Source organism: Cygnus atratus, chromosome 4 (genome assembly GCF_013377495.2).
Source record: "Cygnus atratus isolate AKBS03 ecotype Queensland, Australia chromosome 4, CAtr_DNAZoo_HiC_assembly, whole genome shotgun sequence".
Classification (NCBI taxonomy): Eukaryota; Metazoa; Chordata; class Aves; order Anseriformes; family Anatidae; genus Cygnus; species Cygnus atratus.
Window position 1 is genome coordinate 15098963 of NC_066365.1, and position 27547 is coordinate 15126509.

General features: G+C 42.8%; 1 protein-coding gene across 1 annotated transcript; it reads right to left on the reverse strand.

Annotated features, from left to right (window-relative positions):
* Nucleotides 1–2321: 2321 nt before the first annotated feature.
* LOC118247859 (transmembrane protease serine 11E-like) lies at nt 2322–27547 on the reverse strand. The gene is made up of 15 exons (XM_035546218.2): nt 27434–27547; nt 25705–25835; nt 24384–24501; nt 23937–24077; nt 23195–23312; nt 20461–20572; nt 13028–13151; nt 11850–11965; nt 10027–10094; nt 8323–8486; nt 7308–7346; nt 5067–5247; nt 4573–4838; nt 3607–3749; nt 2322–3208 (listed from the first exon to the last, which is right to left on the reverse strand). The coding sequence occupies exons 6-15, from the start codon at nt 20551–20553 to the stop codon at nt 3047–3049; spliced, it is 1356 nt and encodes a 451-aa protein (XP_035402111.1). The 5' UTR covers nt 20554–20572; nt 23195–23312; nt 23937–24077; nt 24384–24501; nt 25705–25835; nt 27434–27547; the 3' UTR covers nt 2322–3046.

Below are 27547 nucleotides of genomic sequence, written 5' to 3' on the forward strand. Positions count from 1 at the left end.
TTTAACAGTTTTTTTTATTAGATTGACATATAAATTACATTCCTGTGTGTCATGCACAATTTATGGTTAGATGCATCCCATTCTGCCTTCAGTGGTGGTCACAATTCCTTTGAAAACATGGTTGAGAGCAGGCAAAGCTTGCAGCTTTAGAAATAGGTGAGACCAGCTTAGAAAAAATACAAGTCTGCCAGGCCACCTAAACCAAACAACATTTTTGCTGCATACATTGCTTCAGGTTTCCACAATTTCTCTCAAGAAAAGCTAGACGATGCTGACATCAGTGTAGTTTTGCCATAAGAAAGAGATTCAGATCCATCAGGTCCATCTGCACCAGTATGCCCGTGGATGGAGTGTTCTTTGAAGTGATCTCATTGACAGTCCCCATTTATACTGCTTTGCATCACTAAGAGGCCTCAGAGCATGGAAACTACATTGCTTCCAAGCAAGAGAAACAACGCCAGAAGACTTGTTCCTGCTGCTATCATGAAAAACACACACTGTGTAGGTGTCTGGTCCTCTGAAGTCCCACTCCTGGCTGCACTGGCACTTGGCATTAAGGTCAGCCATGCACTAGATCCCTCCAGACACATGCTCAGAATTGGAAGCTCCTTCAGCAAAAAATGAGTTCACTTTTTCAGCTTTGTGTGCGCTACTTTGGAGAGTTACATTTACAGCAGCCCTTTGCACAGATCAAAATGCTTAAGGGTTTCTGATTTTGTACCCAAAACAAGTGCAACTAGAAAGTTCACATATTCAGAAGAAATCTTTTGGACATCTACTTACCTGTTTCTGGAAACCAGTGAAATATCTGGGATTTGCAGACCTAAAAATATTCTGTTCCTGAACTACAATGAAATTTGGCAGGATAGGGAAAAAAAATGTGCCCTTTGAAAACCGAAGCCTGAAGTGCTTTGGGAATTAGAAACTCATGGCATCTTTTAATAATGTTTCTTTTTCAAAAACGCTTGAATTTTACTTACTGTCCTGGTAAGACAATTGTTACCAGGAAAAAACCTAATCTGATACATTTACCATGTATTGTATTTAAGCTTCCTTTACAGGTAATATACTTCAAATCCATGTTCTGTTTACGGGATTAAAGTGAGATTTGTCAGGCTCAGACCTATGGAACCAGCTTAATACTTTTTATTCCCTACCTAAAACTTAAACCACTAAGGTTTTGTTTCTGGAGCTCACAGTATTCCACAAGAAAAGTTCCCTGAGAGCACATTTTAAACACCAGGCCTTCATGATGTTCACAGAAGTAGAATAACAGCTTCAGACCCTTGTTCTTCATGCAAACCTTTTCTGGTCCTCCAGACACCCCATAGCTCCAGTGAAGATCCAGCAAAGCATGGTTCGCTGCACTTGCAGGCACCTAAATCATAGGATGTGCAATAAAAATACTTCTGTTAACTTGATGCTCTGCTGGGTAGGGTTTGCAGCAAGCTGCATTACCCCTGAACTACCACTGATGATATTAACAGACTCGTACTCAGTTTGGACAACACTTTGATCCTAAGACTATAATCAGTCTTTCCCCAAATGGTCTAACTGTGAGGATGCTGAAAGCCTCCTGCTTTGCTCACCTTTTCTAGCCTGGCATAAAATTCCTGCCTGTTTGCTACACTGGATCAGCTCCGGGTCTCAGCAGTGTGGCTGGTATTTCCTTTGACAAGTTCTTTCTCTTCTGACCACCAAGGAAAAAGAGCGAGTGGCTCATATATCTAACAATTAAGACCACACCATTCAGCGTTGTCAGAATGAGCAACCACACGGCGTTGGAAAGAGTCTGCAAACATGTTAAGGAAAGCATCCTCACCAGGGATAGGCATGTTCCACTGCTGGGGTGTACGAGTTTGGGAAACATGGGCTCCTGAAAACAAAGGCAAAGAAAGTAGAAAGTTTGTGAGATCAGATGGGCTAGCTATGGACTAGCAACAAGACACGGGCACCTCTTAACTCCTGACAGGGGAAAGATCTTTACATGGATTTCTGGGTCAGTCTGAAGTTCTCTGTTCTGAAGCAGACACACATTTCCACCATGACAATGATGATGTGTTTTTTTTCACCCCCCAGGATGCAGCTGAAGATATATAGGTTAACTTAAGAAGACCTGAGAACACCATTTGTGAGAACAAGCAGTTTTTGGAGATTGTTTTTGGCAACGGTCATACCAAGATTGTTACAAAGCTCCATCCTACACAAAAAGCCAAGGACTTTTATTAAAAACAATACAATCTGGAAAGTTTTAAAATGAAAATTCATTCAGCCAAATATTCTGATATGGCAACAGAATGGCATGAATACAAAGTGGTTTTCAGTCTCAAATCCAGCAATCACTCATGGCAAATGCTGTGGTAGGTACAGTTCATACAAAGCGTGGACACACTTGTTCAGAGAACGTGGACAGAAGTTGATGTCTCTCAACAATCACTTCTTCAGGATAACACAGCAAAGAAAACTTCTCAATTCACCTAGGTAGCTGACATGATACTAGGAACTGGAATATCTCTAAGCCATCTTCTGTTCATTATTACAGTATACTCCCTGGAACATTGCAGGAAAAGAGCTCAAGGAGTATTCAGAAGCGCAGCAGCCTTGGAGTCACAGGCTCAGTTACAGCTGGTCTACAGATAGGAGGGGCCTTGGGAACATGCAGCAAACAGATGGGCAATATTTTAGTTATGAATTCTCTTGGATGCTGATAAATAATTGTTTAGGCTCAGATGCTTTGCCTGGTTACAAAAGTGGTGGCCAAGACATTTGGACACAAAGAAGAGGGTCAGCATGTTGCACATAAACCAAAGCCTTTGCCCCTTTGACAGAATACTTTGTGAACAAACAGCTCTGTCACATGAATTGAGTCCGTTCCTTTCTGGAGGTAGGCCAAACCAATTTCAAGTCCTAGACTACTCTGAGCTTGCTGGCACTTGATATATCACCACAAGCCAAGCCAGCAGCTGTTTAGAGGGTAACCACAGAGCAGAATGTGTCAGAGGAATAGCCTTACACACAGCCCACAAAACTTAAGCCACTGCAGGTTTCAGATGCCCGTTTGGGAAGCGATCCAGTCTCGATAATAAGTCACTCGTGTGTATACTCCTGGTTTATTTGGCTTGCCACAGTCATCTCCCCAGCTCACTATTCCCACGAGATACCAGATTCCTCTGGAGTTTGCATGCACCAGTGGCCCACCAGAGTCACCCTAAGGAGAAAAACATCAGTAGGCAGGAACATAAAGAAAACAGTGTTCACTAATGAAGTGAGCATCACATTGTTCTGTTACAACTGACAGATGTTTGTCTCCAGACCACAGCTATGTTTAACCTCCGCATGACTTCTTGAGAAGACGGAAGCTGACAGCCAGTATCTAATAGTCTATCCCATTCTACACCCTCACATCTTCATTATATATAAAAGCTAAACACGTAAGTGCAGACTGCAGCCCAGGAGCAATGAAGTTCTTAATTTACATCTGTAAAGATCTTGAACCCCATAAACAAAAAACATGCTTTGGAGGACCTTGATTATTTCTTATTTCTAGGAAACATCACTTCCCACCCCATGTCCTTCCTTTCTACTATTACTTAAGACAAGGCTTACCTGGCAAGCATCCACCTGTCCCTCTAAGTATCCAGCACACAACATTCCAGGTGTTACTGCTCCACCATACACTTCCCTCCTATTGCAAATTCTAGTGCTTATAATTTTCACTTCTGCTTGTCGAAGTTGATTAACACTATAGCCTAGAAGGAAAAGTGGTATTAGAATTTGCAGACAGTGTATGCAACCTAAAACACACACAAGGATTAGTAGTCAGGTTTTTCTATAGCTTTCCTGCCGTTGCAGGCAGCAAAGGGAGCTACTCAGACAATGTCTAAAGAAGAAGAAAGTTATTATTTCCCCTGAAGTCCTTCACTCGCTCATCCCAAGCATGACCCTTCTCCATCTTTCATTCTCACCAGATGCTGTTTCACATAACGGGAAAAGAGATTTTTGTACACGTTTCAGTGTTCAATTCAACTGTTGGCTACAAGGTGTGTCCTTGATGTCCATGGAAAGACCCATTTGGTTAACTGCAATGCAACTCCAGACAATCACCCCAAGAATCTACCATAAAACACAGCTTATAGCTCAATCGCTCAGAAGCTCATTCAAGTTATTTGATGAACTGAAGCCTGAATTAGCACCAAAGAGAGAGATCTATCACAAGGTTTCATCAACTAGTATGACAGGCAAAGCTGAAAGGTAAAAATTCATGTCAGAGCTAAACCCAGAACACTGGGCAAGTAAGAATGAAAAACTGAGCACCTTCAACCATCACAATACATGCAGCAACAAAAAAAGCTGCTCTTTTTCCTATAAGGCTAACCTGCTGCTTTTTTCCATATTCCAAGCCACCACTCAAAAGCAACAACAAAAAAGCAAGCCAAGTCCACCAGTGCACTCTTAGCAAATTCACTTATTAAACACAAAGTCTCAGAAATCCAAACCAAACAAAACCCATAAAACTAACATCAGCCTTGTCAGATACACGTGTGACAGCACAAGAAGACAACAGACACTCACCATCGTTCTCCAAAGCTCCCCAGCCTGTGACAAAACAAGAAGCATTATCCCGGAATACATGAGATGCTTCAGGAAGACAGACACTGTGTACATCATTCGTGAACTCAATTGGGGAGGCAAGTTCCACAACAGCCACATCATACTCGTGATCGAGGAGAAATTCACTGTATTTTTCATGAACGATAATTCTTCGTACGTATTTTTTCTGTTTCGGAGGTCTCAGCAAAATTCCAAAGCTGGCTGTCCACCTCCGAGGCTCTTTTGCTCTGAAAGACATTTGAGACTAGGTCTCAGCCATACAGAAGATCCTAACAAGAACACAGCTTTCCATTTAACCAAAATGTAATGTGGCCAGGTTTGTCCAAGGAACAAAGAAGAAACAGGTATCTTTCAGCAGGTATAGACGTTAGTGGGCCTTGAAAGATCAGAGAAGACCTGTCAGAGCACTCAGAAGTCATAGGGCCTATAGGATCAGAAAGGTGCTGATGACTTACCCTCTAAAGCAGTGGGCTGCAGTCACTAGCCATGTATTACTGATCACCGATGCACCACAGCGATGGGTCCCATCGAGCTGAATACTAGCCTGCCATGGCCATTCCCCATCCTGTGCACGCTGCCCGCCAATTATTCTTTCCACTCCTGAGAAGGAGAATGTATCCCTTCGTATTCCACAGACTGCCAGAAAAAAAAAAAAAAAAAAAAAAAAGGAAAAAAAAGGCAGCTCTGGTTTAGCTGATTGATGGACAACAGGGTCTTGCTTTGGGCAGGCCCATGTGGCTGCTGACACAGGAACAAGAGGGAAGGGATGTTAAGAGACAACCCTCACCTAAAACAGTGCCTTCAATAGCAGGGAAGCCAGGTTCTGTGGTCACAAGCATCTCGGGATAGGTATGGGGTTAAATGAAGGTTGGTAGAAAAACTACCACTTCTTCATTAAACCAGTTGTCAGACACAAGGCCATGTGAACTTCCACGAAGGCTATATATCAGGGAGACTATTTTCTCCAGCTGTAACTGTTTGCCTAACTAAAAAATACTGCCTCTCTGTGAACCTCACTTTGTTTCTTACTTGTCTAGAGTTGTACAGAGGGATATGCTTGTTGGCATGTATGTGCATACAGGCCCACACCCACAGACATTATTAGGCACAAAGACATACACATGCACTGGTAATTAACCATTAGCTTTTATAATAATGACATCTGAGTTTCATCTAAAGAGGCTATCCCTCTCTTGTTATTGTACATTAAAGAACACCAAAAACACTTAAAAACTGAGTGAGAAAATACTGATGAATCCCTATATAAACAACTGCCAGACCAGGACAGCTTTAAGCTTCAATACACACACCGACACCAAAATATGCAGAAGACAGACACTACGCATCACTTGTGAACTCAAACGCTGGGGGCAATATTTCATTATTTGTAAAACCCCACCTGCATAGCAAAGGAAATAACAACACAATCAGTATAGATTTAAGTGTCACAGAATTGCTAGAGAAGTTCAGCAACAAAAAAACAACCACCCATAAACCAAGGAAATAAGAAAAGGATTTTGTCAGGTCACCTGCAGTTCAGCTTTGACAACAACAGCAAAAAAAAAAAAAAAAAAAAAAAATCTTCTTCCTCCAACGATTTACTTACAGCCACTGTGCCAACAGCACAGTCATATATCACTCAGCCAAAAAGTCAAACCCAAACAATCCTTCCCTTCTTCAGGGCTGTGTCACTGCCTTGTTCTCGCTGTGAACAGGTTTTCTCCCTCTCCCATCCTCTGGCCTTTCCCTGAAGACTGCAAGCTTTTAGCTCCTGAGCCTTAAGAACATCTATTGCCAAACTTTCACAGGGAGGAGAGGGCGAGATGGAGGATGTATTGGAAGGAGTGAGGACACGCAGCTGCTAGACATGGTGACAGCTGACCAGATCGCTCATTTCCACAGACAGCTCACTTCCAGCCCTGTGTTTGGCACTACTCTGGCACCACCTCTGACTCCTGCAAGGCCATGGACATGACCTCTGTGCAGGGTATAAGACAACAATCCTTCTCTTACAGACAAATACTGCTAGACAAGCAAAGTGTCAAGAGAAGAAAGGAAAGATGAATTCGTGAGCAGTCTAAGAGCTATTTCTCTTTGCCAGCAGGATGCCATTAGCTGCTATAGCCTGTAGGGACAATGGCTTAACAGCTCAGGGCAGAGACAGGAATGTACATGCATGTACAGTGAAGCAAAGGACTGAACAGGGGCTCTGCAGGCAGCAGATTGTCTTCTAGAAGAAAGGATCCGGCATGATCACTTTCAGAAATTGCTTAAAAGAAAGCCCTAGCTTTAAGACTCCATGTATGGTATGCTTGGAAGATGCAACCTGGACAACACTGTAATGCTGGGTTTTTCCTGTCTTGCTTGTTTTAGCAAGTGGCAGTCTCCCATCCAGCTCAATTCTCAGCTCATAGCAACTGCAGTCCTCATGCAAAACTCACTGACAGCAACTCATCTACTTCACACAGTCAACACTAATGCAAGTGCTTCCCACCACCACCAAGTTGGAATGTCTAACTCTGCAGATACTCTAGAGCCAGCAAGACTCAAGTCTTACCTGGCTCGTGAATTATCTACTATCCTAATAGCTTTAAGAAGTTATTTTTCAACTTGTATCTCAAGTATAAAAAGCATGTAAACACTGAACATGTAAGCACCATGTCCCTTGATGATTTCTGTAAAGCATTTGTACTTACAGTTGTTTAAAAGGGTATCTCCCTTGTCCTCATTCAACTCTGAAATGAAAAACAAACAATATAGTAAGCATGCCTCATATTGCTATGTGATCTAGGACAGACTGCCTCCTCTCTCTACCTAGTAAACATATGAAATGGTTTGCCTTGCTGCTTGTAGTGACACTATGGCAAAATAAGTAATTTGCTCTATTGAAGAGGTTCAGTTAAGCTTACGATCCTCACTGAAAGCGCAAGGCCAAAGGATGCATCTTTTGTGCCTTAGCTCAAAGTTTAAAAAAGCAGGAGATGACTAAATAGGTCCAAGTAACATCTACATGTGCTGAGGGCTATGCTTGATACACAAACCTGTATGCGTAGGTTCACATTCAGTAAGGCAAGGTGGTCACAAATCCTCAGTGCTGAGATTGACTGTAACATTACTGATTTCTTCCCTACAAAAACTCCCTCTGCCAGGTTCTGGTAGTAACCAATGACAGATTCATGGGAGAGGATTACTGACTGCCCAGGGAACCATAGGGTTTGGTTATGAACACTTGCTACAGCGACCTGTGAAATAAGCAAAGGAAATGGCAGATGATGGAGAAGGGAACCATCTCAGACTTTTATTTTTAAGAGCTTGAGGACTCCACATTTAAGTACCTTGTGATACAGGTTCCTCACCAATTCACTGTGCATCTTAGCAGAGTAATCTGTGAACCCAGATCGCAAAGTTGGGCCTCTTTTTTGATGGATTAGGTTGGCCAATCACATTCAGAGCTAGGTCACACACACAACTTCTGACACACAGAGCAGAGCTCACACTCATTAAAAATGGGTGTCAGTCTGCTTTAGCTCTCTTCATGCTACTACTACTTTCAAGTTCCTGGGCTGTCAGCCACTAAGACAATTTTGAGAAGGGAAAAGAAGAAAACAGCAATTGCACGTATTTGTGTAGTAAAGTGAAGCTCATTACACTGAAAACAGCAAAGTATGAGAAACAAATTCCACACTAAAAACACAAACCTAAGGCACTTGCCTGTGACAGTTATAGTAGACTGGTCAATATTCAATGACGTTGAGCTTGTTTTCAGCCTTCTGCGTAACACACTGTTGACACGACTCCAGCTTGTTGCCGTACTATCAGCTGAGGCAAATTTAAATACCAGAGCAACAGATACAAGCACTCCGCCAGGATCTGGGCTGCAAACCAACATAAACAAAGTGGTGTCATTCTCTTTGCCCACTAAGCCTCTTAGTCCTGCTTGCACTGTCTGCCTTCCTTATACAAAAACAGGTTTGGTCTGCACAGATGTGTAGAACGAATAGCATAGCTGTGCACAAGCAAAGGAAGATGACGACACACGTCAGCAGACAGCAAAAGGCCTGGTTCATGCTATAACAACAATCAGAGGGAATCTTCTGCAAGGAGAGGAAGGAATACTGCCCTTAGTCTCTATGCAGCTCCATCAACAGAACACAGCAGTAGAAACAGTACAAGAGTTAAAACCATTCCACAGATACCTAACAAGCCATTCCTAACATCCATTTATAAGACCTAGCTCAGATCCACAGAAATTTAAAAGGTCTTCTGGCATTTCTTTCCATTTAAGTCACTTGTCCATTTACGGGCGAGTTAGCTTCATTGGATCTAGAGACAAAAATCTCAATAGTTTGTTATCAGAACAAGGCATGATCACTTATTATCAATACAAACTACGAAGCATGATACTTAAGACTAACAGTCTAAAGGAAAATCAACAGAAACCTAGAGGCAAAGAGAGCAGAGATGCAGCTAAGCTGAACCAGTGCACATTTACACAACAGAAGGTACTCTCTTGTGTACTCACTCTAGTGAAACAGTTTAAAAGCAGTGCACTGTTTGGTCAGCCTAAAAGGCATTAAGGGATTGCTTAAGTCTAGCTCCCAAATCCTGTAATTTCAATTGATATACAGCATGGGAGGCTTGTGGAAGAAACCAGTAGCAGAGAAAAATGTGAACAACTTAAGGAAACAACCATCTAGCGATCCCCAAAGTGCTGTGGAAAAGAATATTTGCAGGAAGTGTGGCATTCTTTGCCATAAAGGAAAAGATATTCCACAGCAGACTTAGGCCTTATAGAAATTTAACTATTTGAAACCCAAATTGTGTGATGGAAGTGATGGTTCTTATCACTGAGAGCAACACATAACTATTGCACGGAGAAGAAAGACTTAAAAGCTCTCACAGGATCTTCATATCTGTATGTCCCTTTTGCCTCCTTTCTTCTCTCTCTATCCAGGCATCTCACAGTGGAATTTATTCCTTCAGTTCTTTTCTGAGAGGAGGGAGAACAGTCACCTCTTGGTGTACACCACACAGAGGAGTAAACACCAGCCTGAACTTCCACCAGAAGAACGATATGGAATAAAGAGCTGACTGGATCTCTCAAGCCCTTAACTAGCAGTGAAGGCTGGGATCACCTAACAATTCACTTACTGCATCACAGCCACAAACAGCTGGTGTTCAGGTAATCAACTTGCCAAAGTATAAGGCCAATTTTCTCTTCTTTGCTGACTTCTAAGCAGATTAAGCCCTCACCAGTGTTTTGAACCCTGATGGAGAGCAACAAGCAGCCAAGACTTAGTCATCCAGCTGGCATAAACCAAGCAAAATCAACCAGGCACATTCCCTACTGCCAAGGGGTAGGAAGAAAGGATCTTCATTACACTTCTGTTTGTTCCTGACCTTCGCGTTACTTACCTTAGACTGATAACATGGGATCTGATGTACCTTTGACTTAGAATGGACTTCTTAAATACTGTAGACATCTGTTAAAGGAAAATAATGTGTTAAAATAGACCCGTGATATGTGCACGTTTCTCAAACTAAGAGTCTCATGAGTCTCCAAAGCACAAAAAGCTGCTTTCAGATCCCCACCTCTACACCAAAGTTACTACTAAATTTCCATTGGAGGTTGCAGAACCAAAATAAACAGCTGACTTGCCAAATCTTGCCGTCTTGACAAATTTTGCTGTCTCTCCTGCTCTCTGGGTGCCTTTTCAACTACAGGCTTGCTGGAACAGACAGCATGTGTGCTTACCATCTGTTCGCACACAGTCAACAAGGCATCTTTGCCACTACAGCAAGGTTTTAAAGCTTGCTGACAAGCTTGCAGTGGAGCGGAGAAGTACTTGTATGATTCCTTCTTCCTGACTGCAGAGACAACAACAAGGAATTTAACACTCCCTGTTGAATGCTAGAGTCCAGAAATGACTGGGGGGGATATAAAGATGACTGGAAGATGACTAGAGAGGTTGTAAAGACGACTGAGCCATATTCTTTTCAGTGGTGTCCTGTGACAGAACAGGAAGCAATGGGGACAAAGCGATTGACTCCATGATTCTACAATCTAGAGTGAATCTGCCCTGAACCAACACACTGAACAGCACCCAGAAAGGCATGCGGTCCCAGCTTTCTGGTTTAAATAAGTTATCTGGACTTTTGCTATTTTCTCCATTTAAAGCTTCCTCACGGTGCTGTGCTTTGTGCATCTTTGAAGTTATTTTAGTCTCTCTTCTGTACCACTCTGTCTTCCATCTTTGTTAAAAGGCAATCAGTGCCAAGCAACACAGTCCCCCTGCCAGTAGCGAGTGTTGGACAAACAGCCTCACACAGCTCTAGTTTATACCCTGTATGCCCTCTGGGACATTGAATCATGCTGAGGTTAAACTGTTCCTCTGCTAGACAGTTGAACTTTTTCAATTACTGATTCCCACAGTACGCCCCCTTATTTAATGGGAATGGACTGCAATTCTACTGCCCAGCTCTAGGCTTCAATAAGAAATAGCCCTTGAGCTGCTAGGGTACAGCAACCAGCACAGAACATCCTCTATCAGTCAGATGCTATCCCTGCACTGAATATGTCCACAACTATTTACAACCCCCACCTGATTTGGGGTGGGAGTGCACAGGGCCATTCACTGCCCTCTATGCAAGTCCTGTGCAACTGTGGGAAAACCATGAAGTTCCCAGCAGGAGTTAGGCATCTAATTCCTGATTATTTCCAAGAGAACTAAACACTTAACACTGTGATGATCTGAGCCTTGATCACATTGTGCTGTTTTTCCCCATCCACCCCAAGCAGCAAAAACACCAACAACCTACCTCTAAAGAGTCTGGAGAGACTCTCACCATAGAAAAAATTGCAAGGCATGCAGATACCACGATGCTGAGAGCAATATGCAGGACACAGGCTGATCTTCCAATAAAGTTTTTCTACCCAAGCAATCTACCCTTTTTCTCAAGCATTTAAAACTTAATGTCATTGCTGGTTTCTCTGTTGGCAATAGCAGGCAGGATAGTCTCAACTACCCTGCTAAACACAGGTGAGTGGCAGAGTCAGCTTTTCCAGTGTTTAATCTCGTTCCTTTCCTCATCCTCCTACTCTTTGCCCTGGGAATAGCCCAGTATAATCCAGCCACATAAGCATGAGGCACAATCACCTCTGAGTCTAATTTCCAATCACACAAACGAAGGACTCTTCACCATAGGTCAGGCAGTAACAGAGAAACATCTTAGTTTACCATGTTTTCAATCTCTTGGCTCAGGTATCTGAATTCTTCTGTGGTTTGCCTTTCGTACCGAGTGTCATACTGGATGTTGGTGATAAGGAAAGCTGCATTGTAGTATCTGTTCTGATCTGCAGAGGGGAGAAAAAGGAAAAGTTGCTCATTTTCTTCAATACAATTCAGACAAGCACAGCTCCACACAGAACATGGCACAAGTAACACTGCCGGGCTTTGGCTGTGACCAAGCCCTGGGCAGCACTATGAGGAAAGGGGGATCTAGGCCACCTTGTTGCTCCATGGACCAGCTGGGGGCTCACTTCCACCCTGACAACTACACCAAGCAGCTTTAAATTACATCCACTAATAAACTTCTGAGGACCATCTTCTTCTAATCAGCTTAGATGCCTTCTGGCATGTCCCTGCCCCACAAAGGCAGGTGGCCTAGAGCTGTTTGCACCCATTCAGCATTCGGGTTAAGTTTAAAATCTGGCTCTCAAGTGAATGGCAGAGAAGGGCCCTATAATGCAGAGTTCGCAAAAAGCTAACTGCAAAAATAAGCTGCAGCTCTGAGACTACTCTTTCTAGTACCCTAACATAAACCAAGGCCTCACTGACTCTCAGTGACCTGAGACAGCAACACAGCTAGCTCTGTCCCAGCCGAAATACACTTCAAAACCCCTCACATCAGTATGTCAGAAACTGGGAATAGAGTGGCATCATTCAAGTACCACTGAAACCAGATCCTTGGCAACCAGGACTCCAGAAAGCCCAAACCTCTGTCCTTTCTCATTCTGGAATATCCTCAGCCAGAGATGCCAGGTTCAGTTTCTGCAAAAACCCTGTTCAAGACCAAGCTTACTATGCATAGCTTGAGTGCCTTAACGAGACACTTCTGGTTTACACTCAAGACCATAGTAATTGGTTAACTGTGGATACCAGGGGAGACAGCAGGGCAAGGCAAACTGAAGTACAGACAAAATTTAAATCCCCACTTCAGGTAAGTAATATTTTAAGTATTCTTGGGGGGTTTCTAATCAATACAGGACTTTCACAGGGTCTAGTAAGTTCTCATGCAGATTCTATACCTGGGGTAAATTTCACACCTGAATCACCAGGCAGGACCACAGTAGCAAGTGAAACACAACAGATACCTCAAAAGTCTCGTTACAACAACAACAACGTGATGCACTTACAATGGCATAAAAAATATGTAATCAAGCCAATGACAATGGCCAGACCAGCTATTACTGACACAACGATGACTGCTATCTTCCATGGCTCCATACGCTTCACTGCTGTGTCCATCCGAGTCAATATCTGCAGTGGAGAAGAAAACATGGATAAATTCAACTGTTAGAAACACAATAACACACCCTGAGCAAAACTGTATCTGGTGCAGCTTAACTCAGCTCACTGACACTAACTCACAGAATGAGGTAGGTTGGAAAGGCCTCCAAACCCTAGGGGTTTGGATATGCTCAGACCATGTTCCACTAGAGCAGGTTACCCCAGCCTTTGTCAAGTGTTCACTATCTCCAAGGACAGAGATCTCTCAGGGATTCTTGTGCAGTCTCTGACCACCCTCATTGCAAAAGCCTTTTTCCTTGTATTTAGTCAGAATCTCCTGTGTTCCAGCTTGCCTCCACTACCTCACATGCACAGCTGAGAAAAGCCTCAAGTAGCGCAGGCATGGTCAGTAGAGACAATTTCCCGTCAAGAAGTATTACACAGATTTCAAGTGCAGCTGGCTGCCCACAGGTATTTAAACTGAACTTGAATGTAACAGTTCATAACTGAGGAGGTACCTTCTGCACTCTAGGCTATCAGAGATGCTATAAAACACACAGCTTTGAGTTATTTTTCATTGGTATGAGTAGTAACATTTACTGGTCTTCTGCTGGGTTTGGGTTTCTTTGCAGCAAAAGCATGCATATATTGTAAGAACATCATGCCTTCTGCCAGACAGCCTGTCAGAGAGGAGAGAAATAGCTACTAACGTGTCAACACACAGCAAGAAGACCCAGTCTTATAGACAGCAGACCCGTGAGAGGGTTGGGAGCCTAACTCACGTGAACAAATGCACAGTAAGCCTTTCCCTCCCATTTATTTCCTCTTGCACAGCATTAGGCAAGAGAACATTAGGAAAACTACATTTTTGCGCATATCCTCAGTAGCTTTGTTGTAGGATGATGCAAAGCCTTAAGTGCAATTATTTCAGATCCCTAGTAATTCTACAGGGCACTATGTAGTAACTGCTGTCATGACACGCACCAGGTCTCTACATCATGGCTGGCTTTAGTACAAGGTGTCAGAAGAACATGTGGGATAATCCCTCAAAGGCGCCTGGAGTGACAAATGGCAGCAGCCAGCTCTGGGGTGGAGGCTCTCAGCTGACTAGTCACCATTCTGCATCATGCCCATTAAACCATGTTTGCGTTTGCTGTGTGCCAGACATCCTAAATGCTGTTCTCCCCCTTTTCAGGCCTTTGGCACAATCGTTTGTGAACAACATTTGAGAAGACAGGAGCAGGAAGCAGCAGGTAGGCAGAGAGAGCGATGCTTTGCAGGTTTTCTGGCTGTGGGGCGGCAAGAAAGACAGCACAGTGAACATAGATATGAGCAAGCAGAGTGGGATGATAGCAAAGGCTGCCAGTGGCCTAAGATGAGCTCAGGGGACAGACCAGCAGTGAAGGTAAAGCTGTGATGCACAAATCCATGACATCAAAGATAGTGAAGCAGTGGGAGAGCGAGTGGGTTTATACACTCTGCCTCAAGGGTAAGAAAGTTGAGCAAAACTATGAGGAAGAGACGGCAGGAAACATAAACCAGGAAAATGAGGCGGGGAGGGGGGGGAAGGACAGAGACAGAGAAGAAGCAGCTGAGGGGGCTGCACACAGTGAGGGAGTGTTAAGTAAATGAGAGGGTAGTTGGAAGCAACTCACAGTTTAATCTCGTCACCCAAAACCTTGGTTTATCTAGTGAGGGCTGGCAGGCATCCCAGTCCATTGCTTAAGAAGGGAGGCAGGAAAGTTTTTATGCTCTCCAGCCGGTGGTGTTTTCTGCAAGGCTTTTCTGCAAGGCTAGCTGTCTCCCCACTAGCCCATCTCAGTTCCCTGATGGCAGGTCTCTGCAAAGCCGACTGTAGAGCAGATGGGAGCAGCCTGTCTAGGCTGGTCAAGATTATTTTCTTTGGGAACCACAAGTTGCAGTGGCTTATAGTATTCAGTCACTAGGACTGAACTGGTTTCACCAAGACCTTGACTTCAGGCCATCTAGACCTTCACTGTATATGCCACCCTCTAAACCAAGGGTGTAACGGATATAGAAATTCAGATGAAAATGAAATACCTCTGGGATAGCCCTGCCTCAGTTCAACACGTTGCAGTTTCCCTGCAGTTTCATCCTCATCTCACAGCTCATGGTCTTTCAGACCCAGCTGGTGAGACTGCAGCTTACCTCATGGCCAGTGCCCTGGGTGGCAAGACTCTTGGCTGTTATGGTAATAATACGCCTCCTCCTCACCTAGTCACCTCTTGTGCTTTCAAGATGCTGCTTTGGCATCCAACCTTGCTCTCTGCACTGGTGAGCTTTTGTTCTCCAGTCCAAGCCCCTGCTGACAGGCTTGTCTGGTTCCTTGTGCTTCAGCTGTTCCCATCCCAGTGGGCTTCCACTCAAACAGCAATCGGCACAATGTCCTTCCGCTGCTCTTGGCATAGAGAGCATGAAGCACAGCTTCAACAGCATATGGCTGACTCTGCAGAGACTGATGCAACAGTATTCTTATTTCTTAACCAATGCTTTTTTTGACCTGTATATAGATTTCCTCAAGATGGGGCCTTACGATTAAGATTCAAAAGCTTAAGAGTCAGACTAGAGAAATGAATGTCTTGCTGCCCATGGGACTCGTGCTCTGACAGGCAGAGCACTATCTGGAATTTCAGTCTCTTTTTTTCATGCAAATACTGGATACACATCAAACCCTGCCAGCACAGACCCCCTTCCCCAACATTTCAGACCTGCCTGCTCTCTAGAGGTCACAGAGATTTGCGAAGGAGAAACAGATACCCTAACTGCTACAGTGCTGGGGGAAATGAAAACATTGAAGATGAAAAATAGAAAGCCTTCTTCAATTCTGATACTGATTTTAGTAAAAGGATGTAAGAAAACAGTTTTAAGGAAGCACTTGCTTATATTTCTATACCCATACAGGTTATTACTCTGTGTATGGGATATACAGACTGAAGTCTGCCTCTTCAAACCCAAACCAGTTTCCTCTCTTTAGCAGGATGCTCTTGACCTCCATCTGGCTACGGTGAGTACCAGGACAAGAAAAATCTCTTGTGCAGTGCAAGGGCCAAGTCTCACCACCTCCCACAGTGCACAGTTGCCAGTATACATCCTTCAGCTATGTCACCCAAGTGCAGGACCTAGCTCAGCAGCCCCCATCTTTTCTGTCCACTTCAACAGCAGACATGCTAGTCATCAGCTGTGCAGAAGGGCCGGGGGGAAAAAAAAAAAAAAAGAACAGGTGGCCTTATTTGTCCCAGGAGTAGTTATCCATCGCTCTTTGAAGAAAAGCCTGAGTGTAGGCAACACCAAGCATGTACTACTTGTATTAGAGCAATGTGTGTTTCCAGTAGTGCCCAGGAATTCTAGTCCTAGACTCTACTATGTTAGGGACTGTATGCAAAAAACAAAAGCACTCACAAGCAGGTCTGGCTTTGAGCCTGACTCTGCTGAGGCCAACTAGGATGTTTAAGATGACAGTTCTTGTTCAGGTTACGTCCACTCTATTCAGTCAGTAATAATCACACAAGTTCCATCTCCAACTAGCTCCTTCACTCCCCTAGCCTTTTTGCTACCATGCCAGGAGGTGCAGGATCGTCATGCTTTACCAGAATAACCACCTGACAGGGATTCTTGAGCCTTGGACAGCTATCTCTATAGTTAAATAGCTCAGTGGAGGTGGATCCCCCTGTTCAGCAATCAGGTTTCTGTATGGTCTTCACGCTTCACTCACCAAGAAAACTCTGCTCCACCCAGCAACACTCCCTTGGCCAGAGAAACATTGATTCTTCTGTGGTGCTGATGAATGCAGAGAGACAGAGATTATCTGATTACCTTAGCCTATAAATGAATCTTTTCCTTATACCACATGCTGATTATTGTTATTATTATTTTTATTTTTTTTTACAGCCCAAACTACAGTAACCAACACTTCACTCTCTGGAGGGTTATCAGGGGAATTCAGGTAACACCAATATACTCATCCTCCAACAGAGCACCCACCCTTGTGAAAGGATGAGAATGACCTTCGTTCCTCAAAAGTAAGCCTTAGGAAATCAAGTCACTCTCCACTTGGAGACCTGGAAGGCTGAGTCCTCCCTGCTCTGAAAACCACCTCCTCACAGTCTCTATCTGGCAGCTTCTGGTCTGCAGGAAATAAGCAAGAACTTTCAAACCCTAGATCTTTTAGTTCAGTACAAACCTGCTTATCTTGGCAAGACGTCGAATGAACATCAGACCTCCTCCAGCAATCAACATTCTCATTTAAAACATGCTTAATTCCCAAGGAGCCCAAGATGATCCAGTGACTGTAGCATCTGAAATTCCTATCATGGTTCATTTTGGACTGGTAATGGGAACTATTAGTCTCGGTTTACACACCTTGGCTCCGTGCCAAAGAAAGCATTTCAATGACTAAAAAGTTATTCCATGCCAAAAAAAAAATAATCCAAATAAACTATTTTGGAAATAACTTAATTCAATATAAACATAGCCGTTTTACACACAAAGGTGTGTTTATGCATATATGTCAAGCCTTGAAGCAGGATATTTTAAAAATAAGTGAAACGTAGGAAGAAATAAAGCTACATTAATAGTTATTGGCACATCAGAAAGAATTGTATTGAAATTTTAATGGAGTCAAGATTGTCTGGTCTTCCTTATGAAACCAAGCAGAGAACTGATAGCATTTCTGGTTGGATTTCTGATCAGCCCAAAATGAACCCCTTACCTTCCAATTTAGAACATTTATCCAAAAGTAAAGACAAGCACAATACACAGGTGATAAGCTGTCCCTCTTCTCTCACTGTGTACCAAACTCCCTAAAAGGTTACTACACTCATTCCAGCTTCCAGGTCTGCCTGGCAGAATTTGATTCACTATATTGAACTTTTCCATCTCTTCTAGTTGAGCTACTGCATGTTACCAATAGCCTCGGTAACACTGATACCAGGAAACTGATCTTTGTTAAATGGAAAATGGCTGTTCAGACAGGGAAAGGAGTTGAAACTACCACCCCTGTTCTAGGAAAAGGTAAGCAGGGAACCCCTTCCCTGTTTTGTTTTAGGAATCTGCCCTTGACTTTTTCTGACTTCTTAAGCTAAGCCCTCATAGCACCCCTTACCTATATCTGCTTTCAAATGGATCTGAACCATGGCATGTTTTTAGTAGTATTTACTGGAAGTGTTTTGCCAAGTTCTGTGCAGAAGAAAACATGCAAACTCTTCAATTTTGCTATCTGATCTGCTGCTTTCTTCCTATAATAACTTCAGTCCAACCACTGCTCAGTGCCATTGCAATACTCCCAGAACAGCCAAGAGCAGAACATGGCCTGCAAACACGCTGATGAGGGTCTCTCTATGCTTAAAGTCGCTCCCGGTTTTCCATTTTAGGATTCAGGCATAGCCCCACAATCACTCTTCACAGAAATGGGACCTTTCACAAGACAACTGAACAAACTAATCTGCTGGCCTGGTGAGTGCAATGTGAAACTATGTCCCTGAAGCGTTCTTCCTTGGCAGGATGTTTGGGAATGGCAGTAATTGGAGCATGTCTAGTTAACCCCAGGAGTCCAGTAGCAAAAGTACACGGCCACGCAAGCAAGACACGTTAATTCCATTCCCACCTCTGCTATGAGCAATCACACCAACCTCATCCTTCTCCTCTGCTCTTGTGGCATACCCACAACACACACTTTTAAGAGGATGGGACAACATTCCCCTACTACTCCAGGCATTGAAATAAAAGCAGCTAGTGCTTGCTTACCAGTGTCACTCACTCAATGTTTGACATCTCCTAAAGCAGTTCTGATACAATGGTAGACTTCCAGATATTGAAGGGATCTGCTGAGGGAAACAATGTGTGTGTTCTTCTATGCGTCATGCTGAATCAGCCTGATCTCCCCACACCCTCAAACATCCCACAAAGACAGTAGGTGCTGCATGCCACCCCTCTGCAGTCAGATAAAGTATCACTAATATATTTGCCACACACTAACTGAGCCCCTCCCCTTAACTATCCACAACTCTACCGAGGCCCTTGCTGCTTCCCAGAAGCACGCTTCAGCTAAGCAAAGACAATAGCTTCCAAGACTGCTCTTGTGATTTGCAGCAAGATTCAAGCGCAGCATTCAGCCTTTGGGATAAATTACTGATAAGGTCTGAGTTAACAATGTCCAGAATGCTCGAATGCTGTTCACAAAGGCTTCCTCAATTATTTAATCACCTTTGCAATCAGCACAAAACACTTCTGGTTCCTTTCTCTCACCCATTTTGCATACAGCTTTTTGGTGGTTGTGAGTTCTTTGCTGGCCTACCATACTAGTTCAATAACCTGTGGGAGATAACTAGGGCCAACAACTGAAATAAACTTGATTAAGAACACGTTTTTCCACAGTTGTTTGTCACAGAAAACATCTTGGAAAGACTCCCCTGTTCTGTAACAAGCTTTAGGAGAATTAGGAAGGCTACTCACAACATAAGAACTTGACAACTTGCGTGAAGGTGTGAGAGACCATTCTAGAGTACGGGAGATGAAGTACCTGGCCACTGAACACGGTTTAGAACAAGGCTCAGCAACTTCTACATCATCATCTACGCTGATCACAAACTAGTACCTTATTCTGTTAGTTCATCGGTCCCAGAACATAGCAGGTCTCTCCTTTCCAGCCTTTGAAAAAGGCTTTGCCTGCCTGCTCTTCTCCCTCATTAATAGGTGGAAATCTACTCCAGAAGTGAGATACTAGACAAGCAATTATAATCTCCATGTTTTTTTATGTCTTGTTTTTCATTCCAAGGTAGGGTGGGTGAAATGGTTTGGTACCAGATTTGGTGCGTTTCCAAGCTGATTCTGCACAGATTAACACTTTACTGGCAGCATACAAAGCCTACTAAAATAAACAGGAGCACAAGAAGATATTTTTATAACTTTATCCTGCTTATCATCTCGTACCATGCTGCTAGTTCAGCAATTGTGACTGCAACACTAACTTCAGCAGCAAGAAAGGCAGATCAGAGTTAGAACACAGAGAGAGGACTCTCACCTGCCCCCTAAAACCCTCTGTGGCCACAGACCACCTTGGCTTATCCCCATACCACCCGGTTAGAGAAGCCAGGGAATTCTTGGAAAACAAACGCATTTTGGGTGAAGAGAAAAGGGTAAGGATCAGAAGGATTACTGATGCATAGAAGGCAGCTCAAATCAGATGTAAGCTCAGAGCTAGTGCCATTCATTCTCCACCCCTGCCTCAGTCAAAGCCCTGAAATTGCCCTATAAATCCACACATTATATAACCACGCTGCCCAAACTACCAAGTAGCAAGTCTGATGGCTGTGGCACTCACCTCTGGACACCAACGAGAGGTCAGCAGTATGTTCTTCTGTCTGGGAGATGCACCGTCCTGAACTACTAAACACACTGTGCAGCATCTCAGCATAGACTTGAGGCTTTATCACCTGAATTAGGAAAGAAAGGAGTCATAGGCAAGTCAGAACAAACAAGTCCAGCAAGTCTCAGTGACAGAGGCTTACCCACTAGCATGATTCCTCCCCTAAAACAATAACAGTACACTTCTTTCATCACACCTTTCATCCAGGAATCCCAAAGCCTTTTCAGAGCATTAACTACACACCCTGCAACACCCCAAATCAGAAGAGCCACGAAAATTTTGCAAGGACGCAGAGTTTATTTCCTTCTTTGGCAGAATTAAAAACAAATCAGAAATTATGGGCAGGATCAACACAGAAAATTTGCATATTCTAGAGAGACAGTGTTCAGTCCCTGGTTAGAGGTGGAGCTGACGTAAGTTGATGAAGGTTCAGCGGCATGTGCCTCAACTCCCTTGAACTTCCTTGAAAGGTGCCATTTGGCCAGATAAGAACTTGAGTGTAACTGTTACTACTGGGACAAGTTTGTGATTCTTCCTTAACTTCTTAGATGTTAATTTTGATTGTGACCACCTAGCCACAGATACTTCTGTCCTGGAAAAATTCTTCTAGGTCACAAACATTTGTGATATAAATATTTTCAGGTTTTCTACATAAGCATTTCTCATTGTGCTAGCTATGGCAAGTTAATTTGGAAGTCAATTATCACAAGCCCAAACTACCCTAATGTAGTATTTCTCAATGTTTTCTCAATCCTTTTTTCAATTTTTACGTTTTCTCATTTCCAGTAAACATACTCAAAAATATATGTCCACATAGCCTTATGCATAGATTTGTTCCAGAAGGCAAATAAAGGGGACAGAACATAAGAACAAGAGAGGTGTCTGTGTGGCAGATAGCCTCTTTGCAGTGAAGTTTCTAACATGTAGGGATTCTTCCCCGACACCTGAATATGCTTCATTTGACCCCTCCATAACTCAGGGATCACCAGCCAAGAAACATGCTGCTCCAAATACTTCTTATGTGGCTGGAGCTCTTCCTTTCACCTTATACCAAGTCCATAGCCAGCTAACAGGAACACAGCCTTCCTGGGAACGGCAGCTTCTTTTGGCTGAAATATAGTCTAAAGATAAACCTCAGCTTCTCATAATTTCAATTCAGTCCAGGTCACAGGATAATTTATTATGAAAGACAACAAATACAGTTACTAATAATACATCATGTAATTACATCTCAATATTTTAACTGGAAGCTGCATTTCCATGCCATAAAAGTAGACTTCTATTGAGCCAGTCTAGATGTGCAAGAGAAATGCAGACAGAAACTAGCTAGAGGGTGAAAATTTCTGAGGGTAAAGTATCAAGTGTCCCATGATTACGTGACCCAGGTGTAGCTGTAGGTGGTGTGAATATGTATTCATTTCAGGCAGCCCACAATCCTCAGAGATGGAGCCCTTCCTGCTTACTATCATGGCACAGATGGAAGAACACATGACATGGAGGCTTCATGGCAGTCTCTGAACAGTCTCACCTGCAAGCAAAACAACCCATTGCTGCTCAAGTGGAAAGGTTAAACCGAAGAGGCTTTCAGAGCACAGAAAAGCTTTTCCAGGCCTAGTTTTATGGCAGGAAGGCACCAAACTGGTGAGGGATGTAATAATCCTGGCCAGCGGTCCTCCCTCCGCACAAGGTGATGGTGTATGTTCTCATACAGACAATGCTTCCTTGCAGCAGGAACTCCAGCTGGAAGGAAGGAACAAGCAATAGCCACCAGTGATTCAGTTACCAGGTACTTAACAGGTTTGGCTCACGATTGCAGAGAGTGTGTACTGATGTGCCTGCTGGTGCAGCCATGAAACTTCAAGAGAAGCCTGGACAAGTCGGGAAATATTGGGCAGTTGGCAGGCATTGTGGTCCATGTGGGTATTAAGTACAAGAAAGGGAAGGAGAGAGATTATGGAGGCAGAATGCAGGATGCCAACTAGGATGCCAAAGACTAGGACCCCCATAACGGCTGGTGGGGAGGCAAAGTCTCAATGCATGGCTAAAGCAACAGAGTAAGGACGAGAGGTGCAGATTCATCAGGGACTGGGGAAGCCTCTAGAGTAGAAAAAGATTAGCAGGTAAACAACATCTGCACTTCACAACAGGAAGATCATACAGGAATTTTAAATTGACAAGTAGGAGAAAGCAGCCTGGTGCACAGGGGATGCATTGTTCTGAATCCTATGGTAGACACTGCATTCTTAAGTAAAGAATACATCAGAAGATGACAAAAATCAATAGCAAACAAAACAGAAGTTTAAAAAAAAAGTCTGATGTGAACAGAATGCAGAGGCAGAAAGCAAAAATAACGCTTCCTATGTTTCACAGAATTATCTGAAAAAAGATAATGATGGCACAGACCCAGAATACTTCACCTTTAACAAGGACATGTGCAAACAGGCATAAAGGAAATGTGGTGGCAGGAAGATAATGAAAATGACAGGGAACAATTATTAACAATTATTTCCAATTACTCTCAAGTAAAATGTGAAATCTTTACACTGTCAGTCAGATAATACCAGCTTTCTGCATGCTGTGAGCAATTGTTTCAGGAATAGACAGCCAGGAAGCCCACAAGATGGGAAGCAATTCTTGATTCAGACCTGACTAGTACACACAATTGCTTTAAAATATTTCTGCCACCTACCTGAACAGTATCAGCACCTGTTTCAAATTTCTACAGGGAGACCAAAGCCAGAAAATCAGCTACTGCCACATTCAATTTTGAAGACAGGGACCACATAACTGCAGTAAAATCCACATACCTAAAGGAAGAACCTTAAAAGAATTATACATGTTTTCCGGAGACATAAAAACTATTTCAAGACATCACGTTAGCCTCAGAATAAACGCATCCTGCTTATTAAATGAAAACCTTCAGAAAGCCCAAAGGTGAACATAAGGTTAAAACAAACATTGGGAACAAAAAAAGCCTTTTTCAGAAAAGCTGAAAAGTGTGAAGTATTATAAAATTAAGCGCATAAACTGCACACACACTGTTAGACAGAGGCACACAAGAACCAACTAGATAATTTTTCTTAGAAATGAAGTATCAGAAGAGACTGGTTGGAAAAGCTAACAGCAAGAAACAACCAAGAACAGATAGCACTCAACCAGGGTGAAGGATGGAAAAATTAAGTGACTGATGATGGTATGCAGCCTCTTACCCAACACTACTTTATTGCCAGAAAACTAGGGGAAATCTTTAAAAAAAAAAAAAGTTGTAAAACAAGCATGGGGAACCCTTTACAGTGTAGCGTGATCTACAAAGTGACCAAATTAGCGCAGGCAACTAAGTAATAAAAGTAGCAAGTATTCATATAAAATATGTTATATGGGGTAGAACCATCATAGCTTTTGTAAATCAAAGTCCTGCCTTGAAAACCTACCTCAATTCCTGAGCAAGTCAACAGCTGGTCCATGAGGCAAGTCTGATTGATATTGTCTACTTGTATTTCCTACAGAAATTAAACAGGACGTTGTCTTACAAAGGCTTCTTAAAAAAGCTGAGCTCCCATGGGATACGAAGGCTTAAGATGGGAAAAACAGTTAAAAGAGAAAAGAAAAATGATAATGATTTTTAGTGAAGCCAGTTCACAAACTCACAGGAATCTCTGCTATTCGTTATATTCATAAATGGTATGCAAAAAAACCAAAAAGAGATAATTAGCAAGGTGACAATCATCCCACAATAACTGCATACTCGTGGCAGTAGAAAGAAAAACTAAGCACAATGAACTCCAAAAGCATCTCACAACATTGAGAGACTAATAAAACAGATGAGAATCTGATAAGTATAAAGTGACACATACAGAGAAAACAAGTCCTAGCCTTACCTACAAAATGACAGGTGTTGAGCTGGTTACGCTTTTCAGGAATAAGACTGAGGCAGAAACTCCTACGAGAATATCAACTCAGTAGCAATCAAAACCAGAGAAAAATGATAGAAATTATCTGCAAAGAGAACAGAGAAACAAAAAAAAAGGGGGCACACATATCACAATGAATCCACATTATGCCTGTATCCTAAATACTGCATGAAGTTCTGGTCCATTTCCTATCTCAAAGCAGATAGAGAGGAACTGTAAAATGTCCCAAAATAGGCAGCACAACTGTCCAAAGGAACCAAAGAGTGTCTGTGCATGGGATGTCTAAAGGCACCAGGATTCTGCAACCTGAAAAAGGTGCACAGAGAGGCAACAGATATCTAGAGAGTAATGTGTGGAATTGTGAGAGTAAACAGGAAAAGACTGTTCACTGTTTCTTCTAAGGGGACTTCAAATAAGAACAGCAGGTTTAAAACGAGCACAAGGAGATACTCTGTCATATGATATACAGGTAAGGTACGGGTCTCCTTGCTGCAAAATATGTAAAATGTCAAATACTTTGCACATTTAAAAGGTTTAATCACTTTTCTGGATGAAAAATCCCCATTAAGATGTTAAATATGATGATTACACCTTTGTGATCCACAGATTTCCTGAGTCAAACCACGGTAGGTTTAGAAACCACTCTGAGGAAGCACCGTACTCTGACTGCTTTGTTCTCATCTTCCCTAGGTGTCCTCCATTGACTATTCCATGAGTCTCTGGTTCATTTACCTGCCAGGCATTCTTTCTTAATCATAAAGTATTGTTAATCCTCTGATGGAACAACAGGCAGTTGGGGATCAAAGCCTGTCCCCATCTGCCTCCTGAGCAAAACATGGTCTGACCTGCCTAGCTAGATCAGTAGCCACAGGAAGGATGTATTTGTGTCTTTGCTCTTAGACAGTTAAGCACGCATGGCAACCATTGCTTGAGAAGAACCACCACATTTCTCAGCACTCAAGAGTACATTCAGCTTGGGTTACAGGTCCAGCTTGTATTTTGCAGCAACAAAATTCTTGGCTAAAGGTTACCAGGTCTGTTAAATTGACGACACACAATAGCACACAAGGCCTTGAGAACAGAGCCCTTAAGCTCCAAAAAGGGCCTGTGACCCCTCTGAGTAAGCTGAATGATGTTCCTCTGATTTGAAAGAGCCTGAAGTGGTATCACAAAAGCAACCACATCTTGTCTTGCACAGAGGCAAAAATTGACAGTGTCTTTTTTGGAAAAGAAGCTCAGATATGCACCATGTCTCCAAAGCCTGGCAAAGCCTGCAATCACCACTTACTAGAAGTCATGGCAGGAAATGTCATTTTCTTTTACATTTGGAGACAAAGGTGATGTCGGTTCATCAGTGTTCAATCAGCCAAGCATGGTCTTCACCTTTTCTCCTGTAAAGGCATCCAGTTTCCAAGACTCCTGCCAAGGAAACATAAACCACTTTATTCATAACAATCCTAAATTAATGTTAGGACGGAAAACTCCTGAGAAGATATTAGCATTTACAAAAGATTCTTGACAAATTACTCTGCTCCTTTGTTGGGACAGCAGCTCTTTCTTCATAAGAAAGTCAGTACTGATGAAATGCTGCTGTCCTAAACATACCTCCTGAGGCAGGCGGCCACCAGAAGCCTTTTTGAAGGGAAAGGCTGAAGAAGACTCCAGGGCAAGGTTTGGTTTCTCTTCTTTCTTAGGGTCGGTTAATTAAGAAGTTTAATTGGCCTAAAACTCTCTGCATTCACTAGACGATCTAATTTTTCTTTTAAGTACTAACAAGGACACTAACAAGACTGTTCCCATTTTAAAGCCTGTAAAAAGGCCCCTTATTTGTAATGACTGCGGTGGTTTTGTTACTGTTCCTATGGTTTTCCTAAGTTGCCAGAAAGCCAGGATCTACATTATGTCATACAGTAGCTGCTTCTATTTGATTCTAAACGATTCTCTGGATTATCTTCAACGATTCTGGAAAACAAAGGTCATTTCAACTTGCTTTCAGAAAAATTCCATTTGAAAAATAGTAGTGCATGAGCCATATTAATCTTTAGATAAGATTGCAAAATATGCTACACTCACTACCACTCTTATCAGGGGTCTAAGGCTCTACTCATGCAGCACCAGTCCCCAGATCCCAGCTTGGGACAGCATCCCTCCAACACGCTCAGGATTCAACCAGAAAATTGTCAACAATCTCCGCATCCCATATACCCTCTCTAACCTGGAGTGTAGTGTTTGTAGACCACTGCTCCTAGTGTCTAGCTGATCCTATCACCTCCTGGTACAGCATCTGACACAGATGTTCATACTTCTACCTGCCTTTGTAGCCACAAGTTTATGAGAGCCCATTCGCCAAGACAGGGTACAACAACTCTCACAGTTGTGATCTGCAAACACATTTGGAGTTTGTCAAAAAACAAAGAAAGGTGACCTACAGGCTCTGCAAGTTGTAAGGGAAAAGCCCAGGCCTATATAACAAGGTCAGAACTCCATTGCAAACTTGTGTTGTTACTTGTTACAAATGCAGGTCCAAACTTCATAGCTTATGCTTTTCCTCAAGATTGCACGCAAGTATCTTCCAATACAGTATCAATATTAAGCAAGAAAATGTTTTCAGTTCTTTCAAAGTATTTATAGGAGGAAAAAGCACAGTGCACACCCATAACACCTTACAATTTGACTTGTACCTAAATTTGACCGTTCCTTTCCCATCTATCACTGGATTTCAGTCACATTCACTTATCTTTACAAACACCAATCGCTAGGCTGCACAAAGTGACACACAAAGCTTATCTTTGTCCATCTCCGTACAAGTGGATTTCCAAAGAGAACATATGCATACTCACACAGACAAAAAAAAATTAACAAAGGACTCAAGACAAGGCTTCTAGAGCATGATTCTTAAAACCAGGTGTTTAGGAGCAGGTAACTTCTAAAGATGTGGGTCATGCAGGGATAGACTAAGTTGGCCTTCACTAAATGTAGTAAGGTTACACTAAATGGCAGTAAGGAATGCAGTGTACCTGGGTCCTTGCACACTGACCGACACTCAGGTCCCTCTGCCCGGACTAGGAGTTAGGCCATGGGAACGCAATGCCTTTGCAGAGTAGGTGATGAACTATTCTAGTAGCAAATCC

Coding starts and splice junctions, on each gene's coding strand:
- LOC118247859 (XM_035546218.2), bottom strand. CDS start 20,553: ATGCTGAGATGCTGCACAGTGTGTTTAGTAGTTCAGGACGGTGCATCT. Junction 11,966..13,027: donor TACATATTTTTTATGCCATT/GTAAGTGCATCA, acceptor TCCCCTCTGCAG/ATCAGAACAGATACTACAAT. Junction 5,248..7,307: donor AGATACCCTTTTAAACAACT/GTAAGTACAAAT, acceptor TTTTTCTGGCAG/TCTGTGGAATACGAAGGGAT.